This window comes from Plecotus auritus, assembly GCF_963455305.1.
Source record: "Plecotus auritus genome assembly, chromosome: 12".
Taxonomy (NCBI): Eukaryota; Metazoa; Chordata; class Mammalia; order Chiroptera; family Vespertilionidae; genus Plecotus; species Plecotus auritus.
In genome coordinates, this window is record NC_137778.1 from 14051827 (window position 1) to 14079686 (window position 27860).

At 37.1% G+C, this 27860-nt stretch overlaps 1 protein-coding gene across 6 annotated transcripts in view; it reads left to right on the forward strand.

Annotated features, from left to right (window-relative positions):
- The window catches only part of RCOR3 (REST corepressor 3), a 47108-nt gene extending 20560 nt beyond the window's left edge, over positions 1–26548 (forward strand). For 3 of the 6 annotated variants that reach the window (XM_080649380.1, XM_080649379.1, XM_080649383.1), the window contains 5 exons: positions 3120–3338; positions 4978–5055; positions 14268–14325; positions 23235–23476; positions 23947–26548. In XM_080649380.1, the coding sequence (XP_080505506.1) occupies positions 3120–3338; positions 4978–5055; positions 14268–14325; positions 23235–23476; positions 23947–24291 (942 nt within the window). In that variant the 3' untranslated portion in view covers positions 24292–26548. Of the gene's footprint in view, positions 1–3119; positions 3339–4977; positions 5056–14267; positions 14326–22868; positions 23002–23234; positions 23477–23946 lie in introns of all 6 variants that reach the window. The other 3 variants (XM_080649381.1, XM_080649382.1, XR_013959509.1) reach the window with 2 other exon arrangements.
- Positions 26549–27860: the final 1312 nt, after the last annotated feature.

Consider the following 27860-nt stretch of genomic DNA (forward strand, 5'->3'; position numbering starts at 1 on the left):
TTTATTTTGCCTACCATTCTTTCTTAAATCTTAGACTTTTCTTCAAAAATAATTTCCCTTTGCCCAGCTGGTGTGGTTCAGTGGTTGAGCGTTGACCAATGAACCTGGAGGTCATGGTTCGATTCCTAGTCAGGGCACATGCCTGGGTTGCGGGCTCAGTCCCCAGTAGGGGCATGCAAAAGGCAGCCGATCAATGATTCTCTCTCATCATTGATGTTTCTAGCTCTCCCTTCTCTGAAATAAGTAAAAGTGTATTTGGAAAATAAAAATAATAATTTCCCTTTTTACTGAAGTATGTCCATTCCAAGTTAATTTATTGAGGGCCTCTTAGTTATAAATGCATTCAGTTTTGTAATGTCTAGAATGTCTGTTTCTTAATTCTTCTTGAAATCTTAGTTTTGTTGGGGTTACACTCCTAAATTGACAGTTAATATTTGTAGATATTATTTTACTGCTTCTGATTTCTATCCCTGCTATAGAGAAGTCTGCTGTCAGGCTAATTATCATCCCTTTGGAGGTAATTTGTCTTTTTTTCTATCAACTTTTATGATCTCTTCTTTGTCTTTAGTGTTCTGTAGTTTCACTTTGATATATCTGAGTATGGATTTCTTTTTTTTAAACTTTGGATTCATTGTAATTTTCTGAATGTTATGTTTTCTTAAGTTCTATAAAATTCTTATTTATTGCCTCTGAATATTGCTTGTCCTTCATTCTCTCTATCCTTTCCCTTGGGAATCCCTTTAGAAATATAATGGACTTACACTTATCTCTTAACCACTCATATTTTCCACTTTTTTGTCTTTCCATATTTCTATAATACGTTGTAGCCATTTTTCTTATATGTACATTCTAACAGTTTTTATGAGCTCTGTCTTATCTGCTAAGTAACCCATCCATTGAGTTTCTAATTTAGTTTCTAATGTTTTTTTATTTCTAAATATTCTATTTAGTTCCTTTGCTTCATCAGTTTTGATTGACTCATTCATTATAAAAACATTCCATATTTTCAATTCTTTTCTTTTTTTTTAAATCCTCACCCAAGGGCATGATCTTACTGATCTTTAGAGAGAGAAGAACCTTTTGGTGTGTGGGACAGGGCCTTTTTATTTTTCTTAGTGATTTTAGAGATGGGGAGAGAGAGAGAGAGAGAGAGAGAGAGAGAGAGAGAGAGAGAGAGAGAGAGAGAGAGAGAATGAATTATCGAGTTGTTGTTCCACTTATTTGCGCATTTATTGGTTGCTTCTTGTATGTGCCCTGACCAGAGATCGAAGCTGCAACTTTGGCATATCAGGACAATGCTCTAACCAACTGATCTACCCGGCCTAATTCTTTTATTTCTATGTATACATATAACACATTTACTGAGGTACCTTTAGTAATGCTAATATCTGTAGGCTTTGCAGGTATAATTCTATTGTTTGCTTCTCTGTCTGTCACTCACAGAACTTGTATAACAATTAATAGCTGTGAGCTCATTTTCCTTCGAGCATACTTGAGAAAAATTTTGAGACCTGGGTTTAAAGTGTATTTTTCTAGAGACAAGTTTGCATTAGCTTCTGTTAAGTGTCTGAAAGCACACCATCTGAGACACTTAATATTTTGGATTTTGGATTTTTCAAGCTAGTCCTTAAACCTGCTTGAATGTAGGCCTATAGTTAGGGATTCTCAGGGTGACTTGTTTTGGTTTCTTTTCCATTCAGCCAAAGATAAGGCAGGCATGACTCCCTTGAATCCTCCTCTCTCTGCAGGACAGGGACCATGATGCAGTCCCTTCCGGAGTCCTGGCTTTATCTCCTGGGCCTGTGTCTGCTGTCCACTGAGGCCTGGGCTTAGGCAAATGCCATCTCCTGCATCCTTATCCCTCTGGACTCCTGCTTCCTCAGCAGTTCTGGTCCCTAATGAATTTCCTCACTTCTTACCAGCTCAGAAATGAATTTTAAAAGATTAAAAAAAAAATGTATCCAGCAAGTTGAGGAGTGCTGAATTGGGAGGCGTTTCCCTCAGCATCAGGTCTGCCATGTGTGACTGAGTTGGATTTTAATCAACAAAGTGGATTTTGCTTTATTATACAATTATTTTATAACTTTTGCTCAGAGTTCCTTTTCTAAAGAATTGGATTAAGTCTGTTCTGTGAAATAGCCTTCAACCTAATGGACACAGTTTCTTATGGATTCCTGTCTCACAAGCACAAAATAACATATTTTTATATCATACTTAAAGAATATTGCAAGTAATAATGAAATACTGCTTAGTTCATGGTTATCATTCTTAGAAATTTCTTAATGTCTTCCAAAATGTAAATTCACATTTTGTTTTATTCACAGATAAATAGTCTTAACATTTTGAAATGTTGTCATGATTAAGATAATTGTGTCCTTTTTAACCTTTAATTAGCAGCATACTTCTCTTTCAACAACTCTAAAGTGAGAATGAAAAGTTACCTTTTTTTATGAGCTGTCTAATCTGCCACTTATCATAATTCCTAAGTTACCCCTTTTCTTACTTTCATTTTATATATATATATATATATATTTTTTTTTTGTATTGATTTCAGAGAGCAAGGAAGAAATAGAAACATCAGTGATGAGAGAGTATCACTTATCGGCTGCCTCCCGCATGCCCCACACTGGGGATTGAGCCCACAACCGAGGCATGTGCCCTGACCAAGAATCAAACCATGACCTCCTGGTTCATAGGTCTACACTCAACCACTGAGCCACACCAACCAGGCTACTTACTTTCTTATAAAAAGTTTGTACTTAATGTTAATAGCACTGTTTTTGTTTTGCCCTTTACTGCTTAGGGAAAATAAATCCCCTTTTGAACAAACAGGAATAGTTTAGAATTCAACTATTTTTTCTTTTGTTCCAAGTCCTCTGGGTGTAGAAATCAAACATTTTATTGAGTGGATGAATCAAGAATATATTATGTTGCATACTTCTTTTTCTCCAACTGGTGAGCTCTGTGTGTGCGTGTGTGTGTTTGGACTCATACATAATCTAATTGGTTAGAAGTGTTTTTCTAGATGTACTTACTGCAGCAGGTACTTCTACTAGTAACAGAGTTTTCACCTTATGTTCAAAATGAAACGACCTGTTATTCTATCTTTGTTCTTCTAGGGTAATACTGAACAACCTGTCCAAACTAGCAAGATTGGACTTGGAAGGAGAGAGTATCAGAGTTTACAACACCGCCATCATTCTCAGCGTTCTAAGTGCCGTCCACCTAAGGGCATGTATTTAACCCAGGAAGATGTGGTAGCTGTTTCCTGTAGTCCCAATGCAGCCAACACTATCCTCAGGCAACTGGACATGGAGTTGATTTCTTTAAAACGCCAGGTATTTTATAAAAGTCATAGTTTTAATGATTCTGTCCATTTTGCTTATCCACTTCACCTCAGTAAACTCAAAATTTTTCATATTTTTCTCGTGACCCATTTACATAAGCTTTGTTCTTTAAAATTTACCTTGTTTCCAAATTGTAGGATACCTCTGTCTAGTCTAGGTTTGAATCCCAGCATTGCTACCTGTTAGCTTTGTGATCTTAGGAAATAGTAGAATCTCTCTATGCTTCAATATTTTATCTATGAAATTGGGGATAATAATCGTACTTTTCCTACAGGTTGTTGGGAATTATTTGAGATAATGCCTGTAGATTTTTAGCAGGGTTTGGCACATTTGAAGGAATAGTGGCTACTCTCTTCATCCTCATCATCATCACCAGTAGAGTAGTGGTAGTACAGAAGTATCATCATCATCAGGTAGTGGTTAAGAGTCAGCATCTGGAGTCAGTGAACCTAGGTTCTAACCCTGGTTGCACTATCTACTTCCCATGCAACTTTAGGGAAGCTGCTCAACTTCTCTTAACTTCAGTTTCCTCATCTTAAAATGTGGATAATAATGTGAAGGTTGGGAGGAATTAAACAAGATAATATATCGTAAGTGCCTAAAACAGTGCCTAGCACATAGTAAGTACTCAGTGAATGGCTGTTATTTGGTCTCTGGCCTTTCTCAGTCATCTTTTCCCTTTTTTGTTTGTTTCTGTTGTTGTTTATCCCTTAGGTTTAGTTACTCTTCTAAAACTGTACTTTCTTGGTTTATACCAGCCAACCTTACATTATATGCCAGTGACTTCTGAATCTACTTCTCAAGCTGTGACTTTCTCCCAAGCTCTGTAGCTGTGTTTCCAGCTACCTGCTAGATATTTCATCTAACCCCCAAATGTTCTCTGTTGAAACATCAGAATCATCTTTGATTCATCCCTTGCCAGTATCACTGCCCCAACACACACAAACCAAGTAGTAACCAAATTATGTGAGTTTTATCTCTGAAATTCCCTTTCAATCAAATCCCTCATTTTTAATCCCATATCTGCTGCCCTGTGCCCTTTACCCATCTTGCCTGACAATAACTGTCTTGTTGATAACTCCTTGTTATTGATTAAAACATTAATGATGCCCAGCCATCGTGCCTCAGTGGTTGAGCGTCAACCTATGAACCAAGAGGGCATGATTTGATTTCTTGTCAGGGGATATGCCCAGATTACAGGCTCAATCCCCAGGTGAGGGCGTGCAGGAGGCAGCTGATCAATGATTCTCTCTCATCATTGATGTTTCTATCTCTCTCTCCCTCTCTTTTCCTCTCTGAAATCAATAAAAATAAAATACATTATGGTAATGAAAAATACTGATGGATTTTAATTCCTATATATCAGTTATATTTGGTTATAAGAGATATTGTTAAAAGACATTCAAATACTATGATTTGTGAACTATGTCTATTAATCTGTTAGATAGATTATATGTATATAAGTTGATGTGTATATTAGTTGAATGAGTAGAATATTGCACCCTAAGTATGATAAGTGTCTATCCTCCTGAAATAAAATTTAAGAGGGTTTGGTACATATTCTTTTCATTTAGTGAGTACTCACCTAAGTACGTGTTCTGATTTATATTTTGGGTTATTTTTATTGAAGGTTCAGAATGCTAAGCAAGTAAACAGTGCACTTAAACAGAAAATGGAAGGGGGAATTGAAGAATTCAAACCTCCTGAGGTACGTCATTGAAGAATATATGTGACTAACCTTGTTCTTTGAGTTATCCAGTGTTCGGCTACTATTTTGGTCACATGTATTGTTAATACTTTGAATGTTTAAGGTTTTATAATATGGATAATTTATTATGTCTATTTTGTCATAGCCTTGTGAGACATGGCTAATAATTTAAGTTGAATAATTTTTCCTTTCTGCCTTTAGAAGTTCCTGTCAAGCTAAGTAATTAGGAAATATAGCTATACAAGTAGGCCCAGTGTACACAAAACTAGAAGGTCATCGATGAGCAAGCCAGTCCATTTCTGGGTCTGCAGCAGTGTTTACTCAAAGCCCTTTTCTGCTTGTGTGAATTGGTAACACAGCAAGAAAAAGATCACTAAATATAGAGCTAATTTTAACAGATTTCAATTTTAATTTAAGGTATTTGTCCTTTAGCCGAGATGCCCAGTTAGGATTTTAGTATGCAAACTTACATTCTTGTACTTAATATTCCTGAGAATATGAAATGTAAAAACAATAGATTGACCGTTTTCTCAAATCTTGCTTGTATTTCAACTGAAACTTAATCTTTTTGCTATTTGTGATAATTATAGGCATTAAATGCCCATAAGGTTCAATCAAGTCTTTTTACCGAGCTTCTATTATAAAATCTTTTGTCTCTCCATGTTTTTTTAAAGATTACTATATTATGATTCATATCCTGGACTTGTTCTGATTCATAAACTGGACTTTGGTTAGTATATGTACTAACCAAATAATTTTATTTGGTCCTAATGGGACATTTCCCCACTCCCCCAACTAAATCGCAGGTTGAAATAATCTGCAAATGAGTGTGTGTGAAGGGCTGGGGAGGGGCAAAGCAGAAATGCTTCAGAACCAATGTACCCTCTGCCATCTTAGTATAGCCTTTCAGAAAACAGAATCAGGAGGAAAGTTGTGTTTGTTTTGAACAATCTCTTTCAAGGTTGGGAAATGGAAAAGAATGAAATATACATAGACTAATATCATTCCAAACTCAGGTAAACTGACAAACATTCTGGTGACATTTATTTATTTAAAGACTAGAGGCCTGGTGCACGAAATTTGTGCACGGGGAGGGGGGTGTCCCTCAGCCCAGCCTGCCCCCTCTCCAATCTGGGACCTTTCGAGGATGTCCGTCTGCCCGTTTAGGCCCGATCCTAAATTGGGCCTAAACAGGCAGTCGGACATCCCTCTCACAATCTAGGACTGCTGGCTCCCAAGTGCTCGCCTGCCTGCCTTCCTGATTGCCCCTAATCGCTTCTGCCTGCCAGCCTGATCCCCCGCTAACCACTCCCCTGCCAGCCTGATTGATGCCTAACTGCCCTCCCCTGCAGGCCTGGTCCCCCCCAACTGCTCTCCCCTGCAGGCCTGGGTCCCCCCAACTGCCCTTCCCTGCAGACCCGGTTGCCTCCAACTTCCCTCCTCTGCCGGCCTGGTCACCCCTGACTGCCCTCCCCTGCTGGCTTGATCACCCCCAACTGCCCTACCTTTCAGGCCTGGTCCCTCCCAGCTGCCCTCCCCTGCTGGCCTGATCGCCCACAACTGCCCTCCCTTGCAGGCCTGGTCCTTCCCAACTGCCCTCCCCTGCTGGCCATCTTGTGGCGGCCATCTTGTGTCCACATGGGGGCAGCCATCTTTGACCACATGGGGGCAGCCATCTTGTGTGTTGGAGTGACGGTCATTCTGCATATTACTCTTTTATTAGATAGGATAGAGGCCTGGTGCATGGGTGAGGGTCAGCTGGTATGCCCTAAAGGGTGTCCCGGATCAGGGTGGGGGTTCCCTTGGGGTGTGGGGCAGCCTGGGGGAGGGTCCTGTGGTGGTTTGCAGGCCGGCCACGGTCCCCGGCGACCCAAGTGGAGGCCCTGGTATCTGGGACTTATTTATCTTCTATAATTGAAACTTTGTAGCCTTGAATGGAGGCCTAGGCCGGCCAGGGTGTGTAGAAAGCTTGGCTTCCTCCATCGCCAGGGGCAACTCAAGCCTCTTGCTCTCTCCAGCTTGGTGGCTGCTGCCATTTTTGTTTAGATTTATTTATCTTCTATAATTGAAACTTTGTAGCCTTGAGTGGAGGCCTAGGCTGGCCAGGGTGTGCGGAAAGCTTGGCTTCCTCCATTACCAGGGAAACCCAAGCCTCCTGCTCGCTCCGTGGCCACAGCCATCCTGGTTGGGTTAATTTGCATTCTTGCTCCTGATTGGCTGGTGGGCGTGGCTTGTGGGTGTAGTGGAGTGGTGGTTAATTTGCATATTCCTCTTTTATTAGATAGGATAATGTGATACCAAAAATACTACTATAATTTTTATATTATTGTAGCAAAAATGCCTATAATATAAAAATATAACTTAATTAAATGTAAAATTGCAGCAGGTATTGAAAACATGATGGGATACCATGAAGAACTTTATGCCAATGTGTTTGAAAATTTAAACAAAACTTAAAAATTCCAAGGAAAATATGTCTTACCAAAATTATCTTGGAAAGGAAGAAAACCTGAATAATTTATAAGCATTAAATAAAAAGAAAGAAAAATTTAACGTTTTTTTCTCAGACAAAATACCAGGCCCAAACAGTTTTACAGAAAAAGTCTACAAAATTTCAAGGAAATGATCATTCTAATCTCAAACTTTCCAGAAAAGTGCAGGATCATCACACTCATTAACATTATATAAAGTAAGATGTACAAGAGTAATAGCACTTACAACTTTCCTGTGCTACCTAATTTGATGCTCCCAGAAATTCAAAGAAGTAGATGAAGCAAATACTGTTCTTTCACATGAGGAAACTGGGCCTCAGAGAGGTTAACTGACTTGGTCAAGGTCACATGTCTTATAAATAGTGAACCTCTGGCTATATTTCAGATTCTTAGATTCCAGTTGGAGTCTTAGATTAATAAGCTGCCTCTTAGTTTTGGAGGTTTTCATGTAACAGCAAAATCGTATAACAGATTTTCCCATTTAAATCCATTTATTGGGCTAGAAGTTACTGAACATTTATTACATCTTTTGGTTTATTGTAAAAATAAATCAAAATGAAACAACTACAATCTTAACTCTCTACCATTTGTACATTGAAGTTTGAATATTACTTTGAGCTTGATTTATTGAATCATATTACTTGAAAATGCATATATGTTTTATCATCTAGGAAGTGCCCAACATATTTATTATTCCTTTTGTTTTTCAGGGGAGAGCAAATTGAATAGATACACATATTTTAAAATACTAGATTTACAGTCATAGTAAAGACCTTGAAAAACCATTTAATCTATCACCTTAGATTTCCAACCTAAAGAAGTTCACTAACTTTTGGAACAATAGGCTACTAAATGATGTAACTCAACTAGAAGTAAACAGTTACTAAAATGCTTTACTTATTCATTTGGTTGTATTTGTTATTTTCATTTAGGGAAATTTTTGATGAAGAAAGTCCATATTTCGATAAATATATATTGATCACTTATTTCATGTAAAGCACTGTGTTAAGGCACTGTGGGAAGTGTGGGTTTGGGAAAAGGGGGACCCATAAAAATGAGGAAGAGATGGATTTTCTTTTTTTCTCCTTTTCTCTATCTGCTTTAAAAAAATACTTGCAGTCTAGAAACTGATTAGAGTTGTATGATAGATTTATAAGTGAAGTGTTAACAAGGAAAACAAGTGGTCATTATTCATTCTACCTGGGATCATCAGGGAATTCTTCCCAGAGGGGGATGTTTCAACTGAGGTTTGAAGGATAAGTAGGATTTTTTTACATACAAAAAGGACAGGCACAGGGACTCATGAACAGTGGTTTGATGTTGAGCAGTACATTCAAAATATACATCCAGTGGAAGAAAATAAATGCATTTTTAAAAACCAATCAACATGTATTCTCTGAACACTTACTATGTGCTCATTATTGTGCTAATAACTGTTGAGAATTCACCAACCCATGTAAATCAGTCTTTTCTCAAGTAATATATTGTCTACTTAGGAAGGTACACTTGGATTCAGAGGACCAATTACCACCAGTTATGAGAGAGATATTAACAGGGTACAGCTGAACAGGGACTTCTTTATGATAGAGATCAGTGGGTAAGGACCAGAGAAGAAAAGTCCTTGTGAGACCTAGGAAGAGAAGTCTACTTTTTAAATTAAGTAAAATGGAAACACCTTCTAGTTCCTTCAATATAGGAAGGAAATAATGAAAATTTTTAATTTTAGGGAAGTTATCCTGTCAGTATTATACAGGATAATTTAAAAACTTTGCAGCTGTTAAAATACCAAACATATGAGTGATAAAGTAAATGGTAAAGGGGCACCAGGTAAGGCCAGATATTAGTTGTAGAAATGGACAGCAAGTGATAAATCCAAAGAACACTACAAGTAGAAATTTGTGTATTTCCTTGAAAGTACATGAGAGTGATGTTTGGTTATGCTTTGATTTGTTTTGGGTGGAGGTAGGTGGAGGCAAGGAGGTTAATTAATTCAGGAAGCAAGAAACTGAGGAATGCTTTTTGAAGCTAGAAATTCCCCCATCTGTGGATGTTTCCATGCATGGGTTGGTGACATTCTTTCATATGGATGTTGTATGGAATTTTTGGCCTTGCGTGGAAGGTTTGACTTGGTGACCTTTTCTAACTCTTCCCACTCAGAGATGTTACAAATCCACTACTGACAAAAATGGGACAGATATAAAGACAAAGTAAGTTAGCAGGGAAAGAATGCAGTAAAGATGCTGACTATAGGACTAAACTATTGTGTACTCACAACTGTAAACCCAGTTTTGCCCACCCTGTATTAGATTGTATTGTTTTATATTAACATTTTATTATTTTTAAAACAATGGTATTTCAGACTGGGGTTGCAGTAGAATGTTCTCAGTGGTACCATCCAGCTAACCACAACTACCACACAGTTTCAGATTCCTAGATATCTAGACTAATCTCTACTGAAGTTTCTTGGGTTTAAAAGAGAATATAAAAATCAGTGACTTAAAAGAATCCTATGTATTTAAAATTTTCACTCCTTTTCTCCTTCAGCCTGACCCCTCTTCCATCGCTTCCATTTTGTCACACCTAGACTGTTTAATTCCTTAACAATTTCAACTCCTCCTCCCCTGCCCCAGCCTGCGTTTTTCTACTGAGGTTTCTTCTTAAAAGTTAACATTGGTGCTAATGACCAGTTTCCACAGCCTTAACTCATTTCCTTTGCATTTTTCTGAGCCCTGGACATAGATGTCAACCTCTCTTTTTCCTTTAACTTTTGAGATGTTATGTTCTCTTTTATAACTATTACTAGAGGCCCGGTGCACGAAATTCGTGCATGCGGGGTGGTGTCCCTCAGCCCAGCCTGCACCCTCTCCAATCTGGGATTCCTCTCACAATCCAGGACTGCTGGCTCCCAACCGCTTGCCTGCGTGCCTGCCTGATTGCCCCTAACCTAACCACTCCCCTGCCAGCCTGATCGATGCCTAACTGCTCCCCTGCTGGCCTGATTGCCCCTAAATGCACTCCCTTGCTGGCCTGGTCACCCCTAATTGCCCTCCCCTGCCAGCCTGGTCGCCTCTAACTCTCCTTCCCTACAGGCCTGGTCACCCCCATCTGCCCATCCCTGCTGGCCCGGTCACCCCTAACTGCCCTCCCTTGCCAGCCTGGTTGCCCCTAACTACTCTCCCCTGCAGACCTGGTGGCCCCCAACTGCCCTCCCCTGCAGGCCTGGTTGCCCCTAACTGTCCTCCCCTGCAGGCCTGGTTCCCCCCAACTACCCTCCCCTGTAGGCCTGGTCCCCCCCAACTGCCCTCCCCTGCAGACCTTGTCCCTTCCAACTGCCCTCCCCTGCAGGCCTGGTCCCCCCCCGCAACTGCTCTCCCCTGCAGGCCTGGTTCCTCCCAACTACCCTCCCCTGCAGGCCTGGTCCCCCCCAACTGCCCTCCCCTGCAGACCTTGTCACTCCCAACTGCCCTCCCCTTCAGGGCTCATTGCTCCCAACTGCCCTCCCTTGCAGGCCTGGTTGCCCCTAACTGCCCTCCCCTGACGGCACGGTCACCCCTAACTGCCCTCACCTGCTGGCCCGGTCCCCCCAACTGCCCTCCCCTGCAGGCCTGGGTCCCCCCCCAACTGTCCTCCCCTGCTGGCCTGGTCACCCCCAACTGCCCTCCTCTGCCGGCCTGGTCACCCCTAACTGCCCTCCCCTTCAGGCCTGGTCCCCCCCAACTGCCCTCCCCTGCAGGGCTCGTTGCTCCCAACTGCCCTCCCTTGCAGGCCTGGTTGCCCCTAACTGCCCTCCCCTGCTGGCCTGGTCCCCCCCAACTGCCCTCCCCTGCAGGCCTGGGTCACCCCCCCAACTGTCCTCCCCTGCTGGCCTGGTCACCCCCAACTGCCCTCCTCTGCCGGCCTGGTCACCCCTAACTGCCCTCCCCTGCTGGCCATCTTGTGTCCACATGGGGGCGGCCATCTTGTGTGTTGGAGTGATGGTCAATTTGCATATTACCTCTATTATATAGATGTCTCAGCTGTATTTTCCCTTCTATACATAAATACAGACATTCTCCAAGTTTTTTATCCTCAGAATTCATTTCTCTCTCTTATTGAAAATACCAATCTTATCACTTGATAATGTACACAAATTGAAGGACAGATATTCTGCAAATAAAACAAAGAACATTTAGTCATAGCAAACGCAGTAAAACTGGCCCTTCTGCCTGAACGCCATTTATCAAGTGTATGCCCCTGAGTGAGCAGCTACGAGGCTGGGAAGTGTGAGCCCACTGTCCCTTTAGTCAGTGTTAACTTCCACATGCCACCTGGATGAATATATCCTTGAACTTACTGAGATTGTAGTATTTAAATATGTGTTCGTATTTTTCATTCAATACTACCCTAAATTTGAGCCAAAGCCTTCACCTGGGATTTAAGTAAAAGACGAGTGGCCCATCCCAGTGCTGGAAGAATACCTAACTCTTTGGGCCTGTGTGCCCATCTCCATGGCTGCCTTTGTGAGGACATTTCAAAAGTAAATTTGACAAAACTTTTTAAAATTCATAGGCTGATTTTAGAACCTCACATCTGAGTAAGATTTGACTCCATTATTTTCCCTCATGAACATTTGAATAGATGAATCTCTGTTAGCCTCAAGTAGAACCACCTGAATATCATTTTCAATGTATCTTACGTTAAATTCAACATCTTAGCCTTCTTCCCCACATTTCCCAGATCAGTGTTTCTCACGACCTTTCCTGAATTAACTCTAGTTGTTATCTATCCCATCCATCATATCAACATACCGCTTGATTACTCTCTTGCTCATACAGTGCAAATGCAGAACAAAACAAAATGAAATTATAAATCTTGCAAAAGATGCAAAACATCATGAAGTCTATGAAAATAGAAGAGAATGGCTTTCATCACTTGCAACATTGTTGACAGATGGGTATCTAACAAAATTAAAAATTGGAGAAAAAAGGATGATCACTCATAGAAAAGCATTTCAAAAAAGGATAATTTGATTACCAAAAATAGAGAGGCCCTTGAGAAATTGTTGAAGTCTTCAAAACAAAGATAACTCATTCTGTGCTCATATTATGAATTTCAAAGCTGGGGGGTGTTACCATTATATAGTCAGAGAAGATATGCCCCCCCAAAAAATAAAATGAAACATGTAAGTTAAGGTCATTATTATATTTTTAATGAACTAATTTTTATAAGTTTTCGTTTCATATTCACATTAAATTGCAATCAACCCGTTATTATTTTAACCATTTACTTTGAAATATTTGGGCCTGTTTTAAATAGGTTCTAGAATCAATTATCCTTGGGTACCAAGGACCTCTCTTATCTACCTTTCACAGCCAGGGTAACATTAGATTGCCTGGGGAGCATACGTTTAAATTTTCTAGTTTTTCCTCTATCACCTTTTTCTTTATTTCTTTTCACTTCTTTAGCCTTAGTTAACCTTTTTCTTATTACTGCCTCTGTATGTCCTATTCCCTCTCTTTCTCTTTACCTTTTTACTGTTGTTCTTTGCTTCATTGCCAGTATCCTAACATCGAGCATTACCCATTGTCTGCCTGGCTTGCTTGCTCTTCTGTTTTAGTCTCATCATCTGGAATTCAGTGTTTTCTTTAGGTTTTTCCCTCCCTTTCTCTAAGTCCTGTTTTACTTTTTCTTCTCTAATAATTTTTTTTAATTTTGGATTTTTGTTTTATTCTTTCTTCTGAGTGCTTACGTATACCACCTCACACATGGTGAGGGAGTTTGTGTTACTCAGAACATGTGTGCTCTGTAGAAACTCTTATTGCTAAGACCATGAGTAAGATAAGACCTAATCACCCCTTCTCAAAGGAAGCCTTTCTGTTTTGCCCAGCATGTCCCTGTATCACACGAGGGCACTTTTTCTGGACAGTTTATACTGCAAACCTCTGTAGACTGATGTACTTATTTCTGTTCTCCATTTACTGCCAATTGTCCTTGAGTACTAACCATGGTATACACCAGTGAAATTCGATCGGTTGTTTAATATTGTCATTTTTTTTTGAAACAAAAATATTGAGAGGAAAATGGGAGGCCTTGGGGGAGATATTCTTAGAGTGGGTCACTTTCTGCTGCAGAAATGGTTTAGGGCTTAAGCCTGACCTACAGTTCTGTGTTAATTTATACAACACTATTTTTTTTGAAATTGTCACAGGAGTGTGTCCACAGGATAATGGCAGCCTTCTCTTTAGCCTCTAAAGCATAACACAGTCATTTCATAAACAAAAATACTAGATTATAGGTAATATCATCTAAATATGAAGAGAAGAAATTTTAGAAAAGGTCACAGATTCAACATAAAGACAAAATAAAGTTTCTTAAATGTTTAAAATGAGGCTAAAATTAACGTGTGCAGTGAGTGATGGGAACGTTGTAGTTGGAAAATGAGTGATTATTTTGGCCTCTTTTAAATAGGTTTTCTGACTAGAGTATAAATGTGAATGTTGTTCATTCTCCCAAACGTGTACATTTCTCTTTCATTATCTTTTTGTGTGGGTAAAAGATAACTCAGAATATATATATATATTTTTTTTTTAATTATAAAAATGAAATCTTCGAAAATCAGAGTTTTCGTAATCTGATGTCTGTCTGTGATTTGGTGAAAATTTTTTTAAAAAAGTAAGTAAGCACTTTGGAAAAATGTCTTTCTTCATATCCTCATTAGGAAACTTTTCTTTAATTTTGTAGTCAAATCAGAAAATTAATGCCCGTTGGACCACAGAGGAGCAGCTTCTAGCAGTGCAAGGTATATTAAAGATAAGCAGTTCTTGTTGTTAATAATTATTGAACTTGTCATGAAAGGTGACCACCGTAGTTCTTCCTTACCTTTAGAAATGGGTCGAGAAAGGGCTCTTGTGTTCACCACGAAGTTCTGGTGACCAGGGATTCTGTTTTGTCCTTGTGAATATGACATATTGAGCCTCTGTGCATTTTGAGTCCTGAACAGCGTGCAACTCGTTCTCAGAACTAAGAAAGTGATGGTGCTGACAAGCTTGCACAGTCTGTGGTCTCTCTGCCTCTGCTTTGGTATTCCTCAGTTGGGTTCATTCTTACCATATCAGTCATTGACAACTCGTGGTTAAGAGCTTGAATAAACTAGTATGTGTTTCTGGTTTCTCTGTATAGTAGTGTATCTATTTGATAAATGTCAGGTATTGAAAATATTAATGGTGTGCTTTATTCTCAGTGTATTATAACACTTAAGAGATGTGCCACTGAATGCTTAGAAACCTGACTTTAAAAATGTATAGATATTACAAAAGTGATATGTCAAAAATATACGTTTAGCATTTTTAATGCACTACAGTATTTATAAGAATGTTTTGTTGAATTCTATGGCAGAACATTTTTTGTATGAGAAATACTGTTGGGCACATTGGAAGCATTATAAACTTGTATTTTCTCGTGTTTGAATTACTTACAGAAGGGCAAATTCCATATTTTTATTCAATGTTGTAGTTTTTTTTTTTCTCCCTTCAAAATAAACTATCTGGAGAACTGATTGTGTAATTTTAAGTTTGGTCTGCAATCTGTTCCTTCGTAGTTGATCCCTCTTTTGTTGAGCACTAATAGCTATTTTATCTAGGTTCACTACTGTAAGAGAATTGAGCCCAGTGAAACATACAAGTATACCTTTAAAAATATTTCCAAATATTCAAACATAGAGGACATATTTAACTCAAAAATACTATACAAGCACCATTCGGATGTGAGAATAATGTAATTAAAGATTGATTAATAGATGGCTCTGCAGTTTGTATTAGAATGAATAAGAACTACCAAGCCAGTGTGATTTGAAATTGTCACAGGAGAGTGCCCACAGGATAATGGCAGCCTTCTCTTTGGCCTCTAAAGCACCACACGGTCATTTCACAAATAAAATGCTTGACCCTGTGGAAGCAAGGTACTGGATATGCACTGAGCACATCTATATAGTAGAACTGTGTTTCTGAATTAGTCAGAACAAAATTTAATTGATTTATAATGTTCAGTAATTGTTGTTTTAAAATTACAAACTAGCGATTTAAAAATTAGTATTTTTAATGGCTTCTTCAGATTCATTTAGAACTATGACTTATAGCTCTAATATAGTTATTTGAGTAGGCATTGCTTTTATTGACATAAAGCCTGTGTTTCCCTCCATCGCAGTCTGTAGCCTATAGAATTTAACCCTGGTTTCCAGTATTCAGTTGCTTAAAGGTTAGTATATTAATCCTATTCTCTAGTGTAAGAAATTATCCCAGTGAGAGAATTTTCTGAAGAGAATCACCGAGGAAAATCTGGGCTAATGTTTCTCTATACTGCCCTCAGGATTTAGAACTGTTCTTACAGCACTAAGGGATAGAGTCTGTTGAATCCTATGGCTGGGTTGGACATTATGCAAAGCTGCATTCCGGGGAAGGGACAATCCGAAGATTTACATATATAGTGTGAACTACATGTGTGGTCATTACCTCAGCTTATAAATATTAAAGAGTGGAGCATTTCTAGATATAATCAAACATTTCCTCTCCACTGAGATATATTCATTATTATATTATTATGCATATCTAAAAAGTAACCCTAAATAAATTACACTAGTGCAGCAATTTATATAGAAATATGCATGTTCTTGGGATTTTGAAAGTACTTTATTTATATGTTAATGTCTTTGTTTTTATTTATTTGACTCTGTGGAATTTTTGTTTTCATTTTTTGTAATTGTTGTCGGTTTTGTTGTTATTATTGTTACGTAAAATAAGACAATATAAAGCTATTTGTTTCCAAGATAGTTATTTGAGGGAGAATTAAAAAGTGCCATTTTTGCCTCATGTGTTCACACATTTATATAATGTATCTTATAAGCAATATAATTATATGGTAATGTCACCTGTACCTGAGTTTCAGTGTGGTTGAGGAACATAATTGCAGTTTTTATTTTACCTTGGACAGTTTGCTATCAAGAAATATTAATCTTAGCAGGCAATTGTTTTTTTTGTCTTTTTCTTTTTAATCCTTATTTATGATAAACCTTTATATGACATTATTATATGGCTATTTCAATTTTAAAAAGTAATCATTTATGTTTTATTAGTAACATGTTTTAATTTACATAGCATTTATATTTACGTCATTTTGCATAGATATTCGGATTTGATGCTCATTTGTTAAATGCTTTATTTTACCTTGCTCCTAGTTGACTATTACAGTGGCCTGGAGAGAGAAATACTGACTCACTCTAGTGTCATTAGTGAGATTTGTCACTCTACTATTAAGTAAATTTTTGTTGTAACTCTTTTAAAGCCAACTGACTATATTAAGATAATTTCCTGAGCCTAAATAGATATTTCCCATTTTACTTGCCATTCTATTGTTAACTAAATACTAATGACTTAAATACTAAATATTTGAACATATTAATATTATTTTAATAATATTTAAATAAATAATAAATCTTATACCCTTTTTTCTCCCTTATTTAGGAGAAAAACTCATGCTCAGACAAAATAGGAATGTGTGTTTATCCTTGTGTAATCTATCACTTTATTACATTAGTTTTAGTTCTAGCTATGTTATAACTTCAATACATTCTTCAAGAGTCCCCAAGTGGGAATTTATAAATGCTGATAATTTAATCCTCTTAAAATACTTGCCAAGAATGCTATTTCTTCAACTTCTGTAATCTGTTTTCAGCCTTAAGTATCTAAAATTTCTATTATAACAAATTAGTTAACAGTGAAGCCAATTATAGTCTTCACATATTTGTTAATGGTGAAATATCCCTGTTTTTAGTTTGTGTCATATACATATTTTTTCTAATTTATAATGCCTTTAGAAATTATCCTAAAATAAATTTTGATATTCATATGATGGACATTTCTTATTTAGCAATAATTAGGAAAGGCTGGTGTAGGGTGAAGGGAGACAATGGGGAAAAAAGGGAGCATCTATAATACTTTCAAGTAAAGATAAATTTAAAAAAGAATTAGGAAAGAAAATAGATTCTAGGTGTGTGATTTTTTTTCATGTAAATGGAACAATTATTAACTCTGTTAAAAAATAACAACTTATAAAGAGTAATAACATTTACTCTTTAGAGTACATAGGGGCAGAAGCATGGTATACAATATTTGCCATTTTTATTTTAGATCTCCTCTTAAATGTGCAATATTTATTTTGTAGTAATTAGTGTTAAAAAAATATGCTCCTCAACTAAAATATTTGTGCTTTTTAAAATAAACAACAAAAACTTTTCCCAATTTTATCAAGATATCAATTTTAATTTTTAGTTAATTTTTTGTATCGTCAGCCTTCTCATATGGAACAAGAAATAACAACTATGTTCAAGGGGATTATGCTTACAGTTCAATGTTACCGTCTCTCCCTGTAGTTCATACACTCATTTTGTTTTAGGAGAAATGAAGTTTCAAATCTAGAACTTGTCTTCTTTCTCATCTTATCTCCTACTTTTTAAAAAAGCTAGAATCATGCCTAAAAAGGGAAAAAAGATTTGGCAGTTGGTTAACACATAAGGATTGTTGTGACCTACCTAGTACATGAACAATCGAAAGGAAGTGGAAATAAGAGATTCCTACTTTCCTATCTAAAAGGCAAGCCACACGCTTTAGAGAGTTCGTTCTATTATAACAGGTATCATAAGAATGGAGATAAAAAATATTAATTGTCAGCCCTCTGCTGCACTTGCTTCAAATAACTAATGATTCAAAACTCTGAGCATTTTTATGATGGAATTTAATGTATAACTATGGAAGATGGGGATGTAAAACTCAGAAGAGAAGAGCTAGACATTAGAAAAGAGAATGTATGATTTTTGACTTTTAGTTTTGGCCTAGATACACCAGTCACTGTCCCATTGCAATTGGTAGCTTTTCTACCATTTTTTAATACTAATTCTTGAAGGGATTTTTAGGAGGTAGAAAGTAATGCATATTTTCAAATAGTCTGAGTTTAAAAATCTCTAACTGATAGGAAAGAACCACACCCTTGGAGTTTCTAGGTGTTACTGTGTTTTTATTTCAAGATAACATTTTTTTTAATTGAGATTTCCTAATTATACCAAGTACATGCTCACTTTAAGAAATTTTACTATAAGAAGCAGGAAAAAATATCCCCCCAAATTCCACTACTTGGAAGTAGTTTGCCTCTGTAATGTTTTTGCTTTTTTTCTTTGTAGTCCACAATCAAATTTTTAAGTAACTTTTTAAGTATACCAAAAACAGGTTCCTGGTATCCTTTCTATATAAGAAAAAAAGTCTATAATTCCATGTCCAGAATTGGGAAACACTATATCACAGATGTTCCTGAAGTTACTACCTTACTAGCAAAGCTCAAAAATATGAATGTACTTTTTTGGATAATATAGAATACTGATTGAAAAATGTGAGCTTTCATAAAATTTAATGATAATATAGTATCCTAATGAGTTTTATTTTTATGTTAATTCCCCAAACAAAACTTTAAAAGTATATATTAAAGGTTATAAAGTATCATCTGCCAGATAGAAGGCCAAGCTGTTTCATTTTAACTTTCAAATGGAATTTAGAAATTTGACTGAAAACAATTTTTTTTCTCTCCCTGAGAAATTTATAATTTACCTCTTCCAGGGGTCTCTCAAGTTTTATTCCTCTAATCTTTGAAAACTGGCCCCTTGCCCTAAAGGTGAGAAGTTTTATTTAAAACCATGGTTGCAATGGACCTAAGCCTTTTACATCTTCAGGGAGAGAGAGGTTTAATCACTGTATTTAATTACCTTGCTGATAATGCAGGCAGGTGGCCTTGCTAATTGTAAACTGAAGAAAGAATGGACCACCTTACCCAAGTACAAATTGGAATTAAGGGAGCTCTGATGTCACATGTGGTTAGAGTCAGTTGCTTGGCACTGCTGCTCCCACCAGGTCATCCAGGAGCCTCGCTGGGGATTTTTCTAAAGGAGCAATTAAGCCCTAACCGGTTTGGCTCAGTGGCTAGACGCAGCCGTGGGCAAACTACGGCCTGCGGGCCGGATCCGGCTGTTCTATCCGGTTCTCTTGCTCTCCCCTCCGCTCCTTTACTTTGAATTTATATTAGTTCACACAAACACTCCATCCATGCTTTTGTTCCGGCCCTTCAGTCCAGTTTAAGAACCCATTGTGGCCCTCGAGTCAAAAAGTTTGCCCATCTCTGCAGAGCATCGGCCTACGGACTGAAGGGTCCCAGGTTCGATTCCGGTCAAGGGCATGTACCTTGGTTGCGGGCACATACCCAGTAGGGAGTGTGCAGGAGGCAGCTGATCAATGTTTCTCTCTCATCAATGTTTCTAACTCTCTATCCCTCTCTCTTCCTCCCTGTAAAAAATCAATAAAATATTTTTAAAAATAAATAAATAAAGGAGCAATTAAGTCTTTAATTGGCATTTTACTAGTATTTGCTAGTTATCAGCCACTGCCTAGAACCGTGGTCGGCAAACTGTGGCTCCTGAGCCACATGTAGCTCTTTGGCCCCTTGAGTGTGGCTCTTCCACAAAATACCACGGCCTGGGCGAGTCTATTTTGAAGAAGTGGCGTTAGAAGAAGTTTAAGTTTAAAAAATTTGGCTCTCAAAAGAAATTTCTATCGTTGTACTGTTGATATTTGGCTCTGTTGACTAATGAGTTTGCCGACCACTGGCCTAGAATTTAAGAATTCCACCTTATAGCCATCAGCCATGGTATAGAGCTTAAGAATTCCTCCTTATAGCCTTCAGCCACGGTATAGAGCTTAAGAATTCCACCTTATAGCCTTCAGCCACTGTATAGAGCTTAAGAATTCCACCTTATAGCCATCAGCCACGGTATAGAGCTTAAGAATTCCTCCTTATAGCCATCAGCCACTGTATAGAGCTTAAGAATTCCTCCTTATAGCCTTCAGCCACTGTATAGAGCTTAAGAATTCCTCCTTATAGCCTTCAGCCACGGTATAGAGCTTAAGAATTCCTCCTTATAGCCAACATAGGCTGTTGAGCAAGGTTACTGGGAGTGTGAAGGTGACAAAGAAGTCAGCTATATGTGACTCCTGTGGTTTAGGGAAGAAAAGTAGAATAAAGCCTCATCAGGAAGAGGTCAGTCATGGTTCCAGGAGTCAGCATTGTAGTGATGCTGGGGCTGGCGTGTATTCCATAGGACCGTACTTCCCAACCTTTCACATTGAGGCAAACAGAAAATTAGGTAATTTGTCACAGCATACTGGGGCAAACAGACGAGGCTGCAAACAGAGGACACTGTCAAGGAACCGTAGCTCATGCCCAGACCCTGTGCAGGCATCCTGTAGACTTAGGGCCTTAATATCTGGCCCATTTGTTCTCAGGACATGATTGGGGTCCTTAGCTAGACTACAGCAGTCTGTAGTGTGGTCTGAGCCTTAACATTTTGCAAAATAGTTAATATAAGGTTGTCATATGTGAGTTAATAATAAACACACCAAGGTGACTTGGAAAAAGTTCTTGACATTGAAAATGTCTGGGAAAAACTAAAGCTCCTATAGGAAGCAGCTTTGGTTTGGTGGTCTGTAATTCTGGAAATGCAACAATATTGTGATAAGGTAAAGGACATTGATCAAGAGAAAATAAAGTGGAAGATCAAAAAGAATAGAGTCAGAAGAAGCGGGGACAGTTATATAAAGGAATCTATCTGGAAACAGCTTAATGGTATGTTTTGGAATATGTGTTGCTTAGCAAATAGGTGTTCTGAGGGCTGTTAATATCTTCAGACTTGGAGTCCGAGTTTGTCTTAATGTGATTTCTTGCTAGGAATACAGAAGATGTAATCCAGATTTATTTAAGGTTTTCGTTTCTAAACTCATGTATTCGGTAAGGTTCAGGCATTTCTAGAATGTAAGTTAAATATCTTCTATGAAAATTAAGAGACTGCATTGGATTTCTGATTCATAGTTATTTTTCAGTGCAGTGATCTCAAATGACTTGCTGTTTTCCAAAGTATATGTAGTAGAGAAGTACTTAAATATAGAGCAGTAATTCCTAATATGAAATTACCTTGAATTTTTATTGCCATATAAACCCTCAGTAGAACCTAGTCACCATTAGAATTTATACTCAGTATGAAGTTCCAATTGGAAATTAGCTCATGAATTTTAAGAGAATATAAATTACTTTACGTTGCTAAAATATTGAGTATCATTACTACTATGTTGTCATGCATATATTATCTGTCCTATTCCTTTGAGAATGGAACAAATGAGCATAATTTACATACCTCAAATTTTATATTAAAAATCGGATATGGTTATAGCTTAATGTCAGACTTCCCCCCCAAATGCTCTAAGAGTCAAGCCTAGCTGGGCGAGTGTAGCAAGAGATCCTTATTCCCAAGTTCTTAGTATAAAATAAGGGCAGAGTTTAAAAATAAAAATTATGAACTATCATGTTGGTGCTTTAAGGTCATTGGGTAATGCCAATAGGTATCAGTAAGAATATATCTACTATTTCTGCTGGGGTCTTAACATATCCTTATATTATTCTCTCATCTGTGATTGTATACATATTGCTTATTTCAATCCCCATATGTTTGGCTGCTTCCAGACTATATCATAAGCATCAGTATTTTTTTCCTCCATTCTCATTTCTGTGATTAATGAGTTATTGTTTTCTGGTACTTTAAAAAGCCGTTTTCAAATTATAAAATAAACATTTTTGACAACTTTTATATTTTGAGCTAAGTGCATCTGTTTCAAGAATAAGTCAGTGACCCTCTCTTAGAATTTCCTTAAGAGCAAATTATTAGCCATCTGATTGTATAAAGTCATTTTTAAATTCCATAGCATAATTGACTATCCCAAGTTCATAAATATTATCCTTCATAATGTAATTTAATAAAATGTCCATAATGAAAAGTTAGGTTCTCAAATGACTGAATGTACAGTCCTTAAATTGGAGGTAGTGATGAGAAGCACAAGTGCTCTACCAGTAGTCGCTGCTGTAACCTTATCCTTACGTCTAGAAGGCATAGCTAAGGCTCCTTCATAGACACAGTCTTCAGAACTATTACATGAGTTGACATTCAATTAACTGAAAAAGACCTCCCCTTTTTTTGTTTATCAGATTGTGATGATTCTCTTGCTTGTTAACTCTTATCTCATTTCTACTTGTTGGTACCCTGGTGAGATAGCAAGTAATCATTAAATTTGGTATTAAGACCAAAATTATAATGCTTTTCTTAATGGGGGAACCCTAAGACTACTCACTCATTCCATTGAGGGGATAAAAGAGATGGCTCATTCCCATCCTGTCTTGTTTACAAACGGTGTTGCTCAAATTTAGGTGACTGGCTACTAGGGAAATAAATGAATATGGAATTGAGGATGGAACAAAGAATTCAATGCTTTACAATAAATGGACTGTATTTGAGAGTTCAAGAGAGGATTGGAGAAAATAACTGAGTATGTAAAAAATGGTAAGTTTCTGATTGTTCAGTTGAAGGCAAGTGGCTGGCTCGATGAAATGACATAATTGATTGTTTTCATCTGGGACCTTGATATCTTAGCCTCTATTTTAGAACTGAGAAATGAGCAGAGTTTATCAGAAAGGATTTTCATTGCTGGTATCTTGTGTGTGTGCATGATGTATAGTACACACAGCTCTCCTTATTGATCCTTCACCAGGTGTATTATTTACTTTGCCTTCCAGGTGTCCGCAAATATGGTAAAGATTTTCAAGCTATTGCAGATGTAATTGGCAACAAGACTGTTGGCCAAGTGAAGAACTTCTTTGTAAACTACAGGCGTCGGTTTAACTTAGAGGAGGTATTGCAGGAGTGGGAAGCAGAACAAGGAACCCAGGCTTCTAATGGTGATGCTTCTACTTTAGGGGAGGAGACAAAAAGTGCTTCTAATGTGCCATCAGGGAAGAGCACTGATGAAGAAGAGGAGGTGTGTTTGTGTATGGAATTTGAGCTAATATGAGTCGAGGAATCACCATTTTGTGTGGTGGTCTGTAAGGTTAATTGGTCAGAGGACTAGCTAAATGAGCATGAAAGGTTTACAATACACTTACTCAGTGGTGCATCTCTCGTGACTCTTAAGTCATAATGACATGCTACGATCTGATCCTAGAAGAATGGAGAGTGTATTGTTCTTTCATAGTCTTATTTTTATTTCCAGTGTTAAGCTGTTTACTAATAAAGATGCCTGTTTGGTAGCTTCATTGCTTTTTCAGTTTTTGGTTTTTTTGTTTTGTTTTGTTTAAAATAAAAGAAGCTTGTGCTTCCAAAAAATACTGGTGTTATGTTTTTGTTTTGTTTTGATTTGTTTTGTTTTTCCTGTGACAGCCCAAACTATATTGTATTAAGCTCCTTAGGAACTGTCATCTCATACATGTATTTTTGTTTCCTCACCTCTAGGCACAGACCCCACAGGCTCCTCGGACTCTGGGTCCATCACCTCCTGCCCCACCATCCACTCCAACACCAACAGCCCCCATTGCCACTCTGAACCAGCCTCCACCACTTCTTCGTCCAACACTGCCTGCTGCCCCTGCTCTTCACCGGCAGCCTCCTCCGCTCCAGCAGCAGGCTCGGTTCATCCAGCCTCGGCCAACTCTAAATCAGCCTCCACCACCTCTCATTCGCCCTGCTAATTCTATGCCACCCCGTCTAAACCCAAGACCAGTGTTGTCCACAGTTGGTGGTCAGCAGCCACCATCACTTATCGGAATTCAGACAGACTCACAATCCTCACTGCACTAAAATTAAGTTGGACAGAGCTGCAGTAACTTTTCACCCACCATATACCAATGCTCATCTGACCAACAAGAACGAGGAAAGACTAATCCTTCCTAGATCCTGAGGCTGAGAACTAAGGCAGTGGGCTAGCGTAGTGGATGTCTAAGAAATCTAAGAAATTTTTTAGTTCACCAACTGAGACGTTGTATAAGTAAAAGCCTACAGTTAGGCTCCTTTCTAGAGTATATGTTCAGCAACATGCTCTCATAAAAGGAAAAAAAAGATTAAGTATTCTATATACCAAGGGTTTTTTTGTTTTTACTGTATTTATTTTATTGAGATTTCTTTATATTCCTGCCTCTTCATAGTCAAGGCTCTTAGTACAAGAATATTGACTTAGGAATTGTGAAAACTCCTTAAGTTTCTTAAGATAAGGATGTTTGACATTTTTTTCTTTAATTTAATTTTAACATTTTCCTATGTTAGGAGTGTAAGAATAAGTAGCCTGCATTTCATATTTTGGCATATGTTCATTTAATGCATATTTAAGAAATTATAGCCACATATCCCTTTTTTTAAAAAAAAAAATCTTGCTTTCTTTTCTAAAGGAATATTAATATGTTCCTTTCAAAGAAAGCAATTAAATCAATTGCAAAGCAATTATATGAAACCATAAAGAATGTACTGAACCTACTAACCATTTAAAATAGAGCTTGGGGTCGTAGTGCAAAGTTCTTGCTTAAAGGTCATCGACCTGTCATCTATCAGTAATAGGATCAGAATAATAATAAATACGAATGAGGACTTAATTTGTTAAAGTACAATGTCTTTAAGTTCCTTGAAAATGAAGTTCATTTTGATTTTTGTTTTAATGTTTCTAAATGCTGTCTGCTTTTAACTAGTAGTTGCCTACATCTAGGGATGTTAGAAGCGAATTATATTTTTGTCAGTTATGTGAAGATAGTGGTAATGGAAGCATTTATTACAATACCCTTTCTGTGTTTAGGTTCTGAACTTAAAACTGCCCTCATACTTAATATGGTCTGCATTTAATATAAATGATGGTTTCTTGATAAATCTCTATTGTACTATTTGGATACATTTGTGTATTTCTTGCAGCCAACGTGTATGACTGGGTTTGGTTTAGGGTTAAATCATCAACATTATTTTATAAAATAAATTTAAGGATTTGTTCTGTGTTATCTAAAGATATATCCGTATATTGTCACAATTGTGCTGTTAACTTAAAATGCTGAGACCCCTTTTTATAAAGAAACAAAAAAACATTTCAGGTCTTCTTAATTCAACACATAATCATTAAGCACTTACAAAGAATATTTTAGAAGTGATAGTATTTCAACAATATGTTACTAATATTTTTGATATGATGATTTCATATTGGAATCATGACTGTGCAAAGGGACAGATTGCTCAGATTGCTGTACTAGTGGAATATAAGGCTAAATGTTTGCACATTCACATTCTCATCATATTTAGAACTACTTCACAAAGTGGTCAACCTTCAAGGGCCTAATTTATTATTTGAGAGGTCATATATTCCCAAATTATTGGGAAGATAGTCCATATCATTGGCTCTAAAGCCTTAAAGAGCTCTAGACTCAAGTCCATTGATTAGTTTTAATTTTGACATTTAGACCACTTCTTTCCATTAAGGACCTTAAATTCTGGCATAATCGAAAAGTTTTTCCAGAATGTGTCTGTCATTCTCATTGGATCATCTTATATAGTTCTGCCCCTGGACTGTAACCAGATAAAATCTAATTTAAAATACTTAATATTCAAGAATTTATACTTATTTTTACTTTAAGAGCCATGGGGACAAAAGATATCTAAAGCCTAAAGTATTTAGATTGTCTTGCATATGTGCATACTATACAGCTTTTATTGTCTTGTCTTGTCAGTAGGCCTTCAGTATGCAATATGTGGCATATGTCAGTCAAGCTGATCAGCACCAGCATCTGTCCATCTGTTAAGTATATTGTGAATCATTTAAAATCTGTTCTATCCCAGCCACAGGCCAAAGTGCTGTATCTGAGGGATGTGCTGTGATTTGATTTATGTACACTAGAGCACACAGTAGAAAAATCTTAGCTTCATTAGTAATATGACACATGTATATAGTGAGATGTCTTTATTGTGTGCTTTGCATATTTTGTAAATATTTTGCACGTCATTATTTTTCTTTTTTGTTTAAGCAGTGTTTGGCCTGGAAGAGTGATATGCTTGCTGCTTAATCAAAGGATTAAAGAGTTAAAGATGTCTATGTCTTCTATTTTTATATAATTTCATGTTGTATGAGGAATTTAGGACCTCTTCACTGTGAAATTCTAAATATTTTATAAAATTGCAAAATCTAGAAATCTTTAATGACCATGTTATTAATTTCAGGGTTATCATTTTTGAAAAATCACCCAAGTATTTTCTTCATTACACAACTAAAAATAAATCACACTATTGATGCATTTGGCAATATTAATGAAAAAATATTTTTTCTATAATTTAATTCTAATTTAGTATGGATAGAAGTAAAGGTAAGTTATCAAAACTTTTTCTTAATCCTACAATTGACTGAGTAAAATAAAGAATATAAAATTCTATCTTAATAGGAATAGGTATAGGGAATAAGCAAAAAATAATTTTCAAAAATATTAATATTGCAAATACTTGGGTTACAGGGCCAATTAGTTATTAAATACGTTGTATTTTAATGTTTCTTCCTGCTACCAAAAGGATATATTACCCATAAATGTCAATAACTGCTGATCACTTAACACAGGTCTTACCTGATCACTTATCAGGGTCTCCTCAAAGAGAATAATATGACTTACAATTCAAATCACGATCTTTCTCTTTGTGCTTCCCCAAAATGAATAATTAATACATTCTGATTACAGGAAATGTAAGAAAAAGAAACATGTATATTAGTTTTTTTAAGTTAGAAATCTGTTACAGAAACTCAGAAGAAGGTATCAATAAGTGAATACAGAAAGAATCCAATAATGAAGTTTGAGGAAGCATGCTAGATAGTAAAATGTCTTTAAGAAACTACTTCATTTTCTAACAGCATTTATGGGAATACATAAACAGCTTTCTCTTAGGAAAAATAGGTCACATGTAACTCCTCCCAACTTACATTTTTATCATAACTTTAATTGCCTTAGTGAAGGAATACCCTGCAGCAATAAATTTTAGTAACAATAGAGTTTGGGAATAAAACAAATTCTATTCCTGCTTCCTGGTATTCAACCCTTGTGTGTGGGCTGGACTTAGTGACTTGATTCTGACCAATAGAATATAGCAAAGGTGATGGACAAATATGTGCAAAAAAAATCAAACTAGACCACTTTCTTACACCACACTCAAGAATTAACTCAAAATGGATTAAAGACTTAACTGTTAGACTAGAAAACATAAAAATCCTAGAAGAAAACACAAGCAATAAAATCTCAGACATTTTTTAATAGTAATATTTTTTATGATATATCTCCTCGGGCAAGGGGACCAAAGGGAAAAAAATAAACAAATGGATTACATCAAACTAAAAAGTTTTAGCACAGCAAAGGAAGCCATCA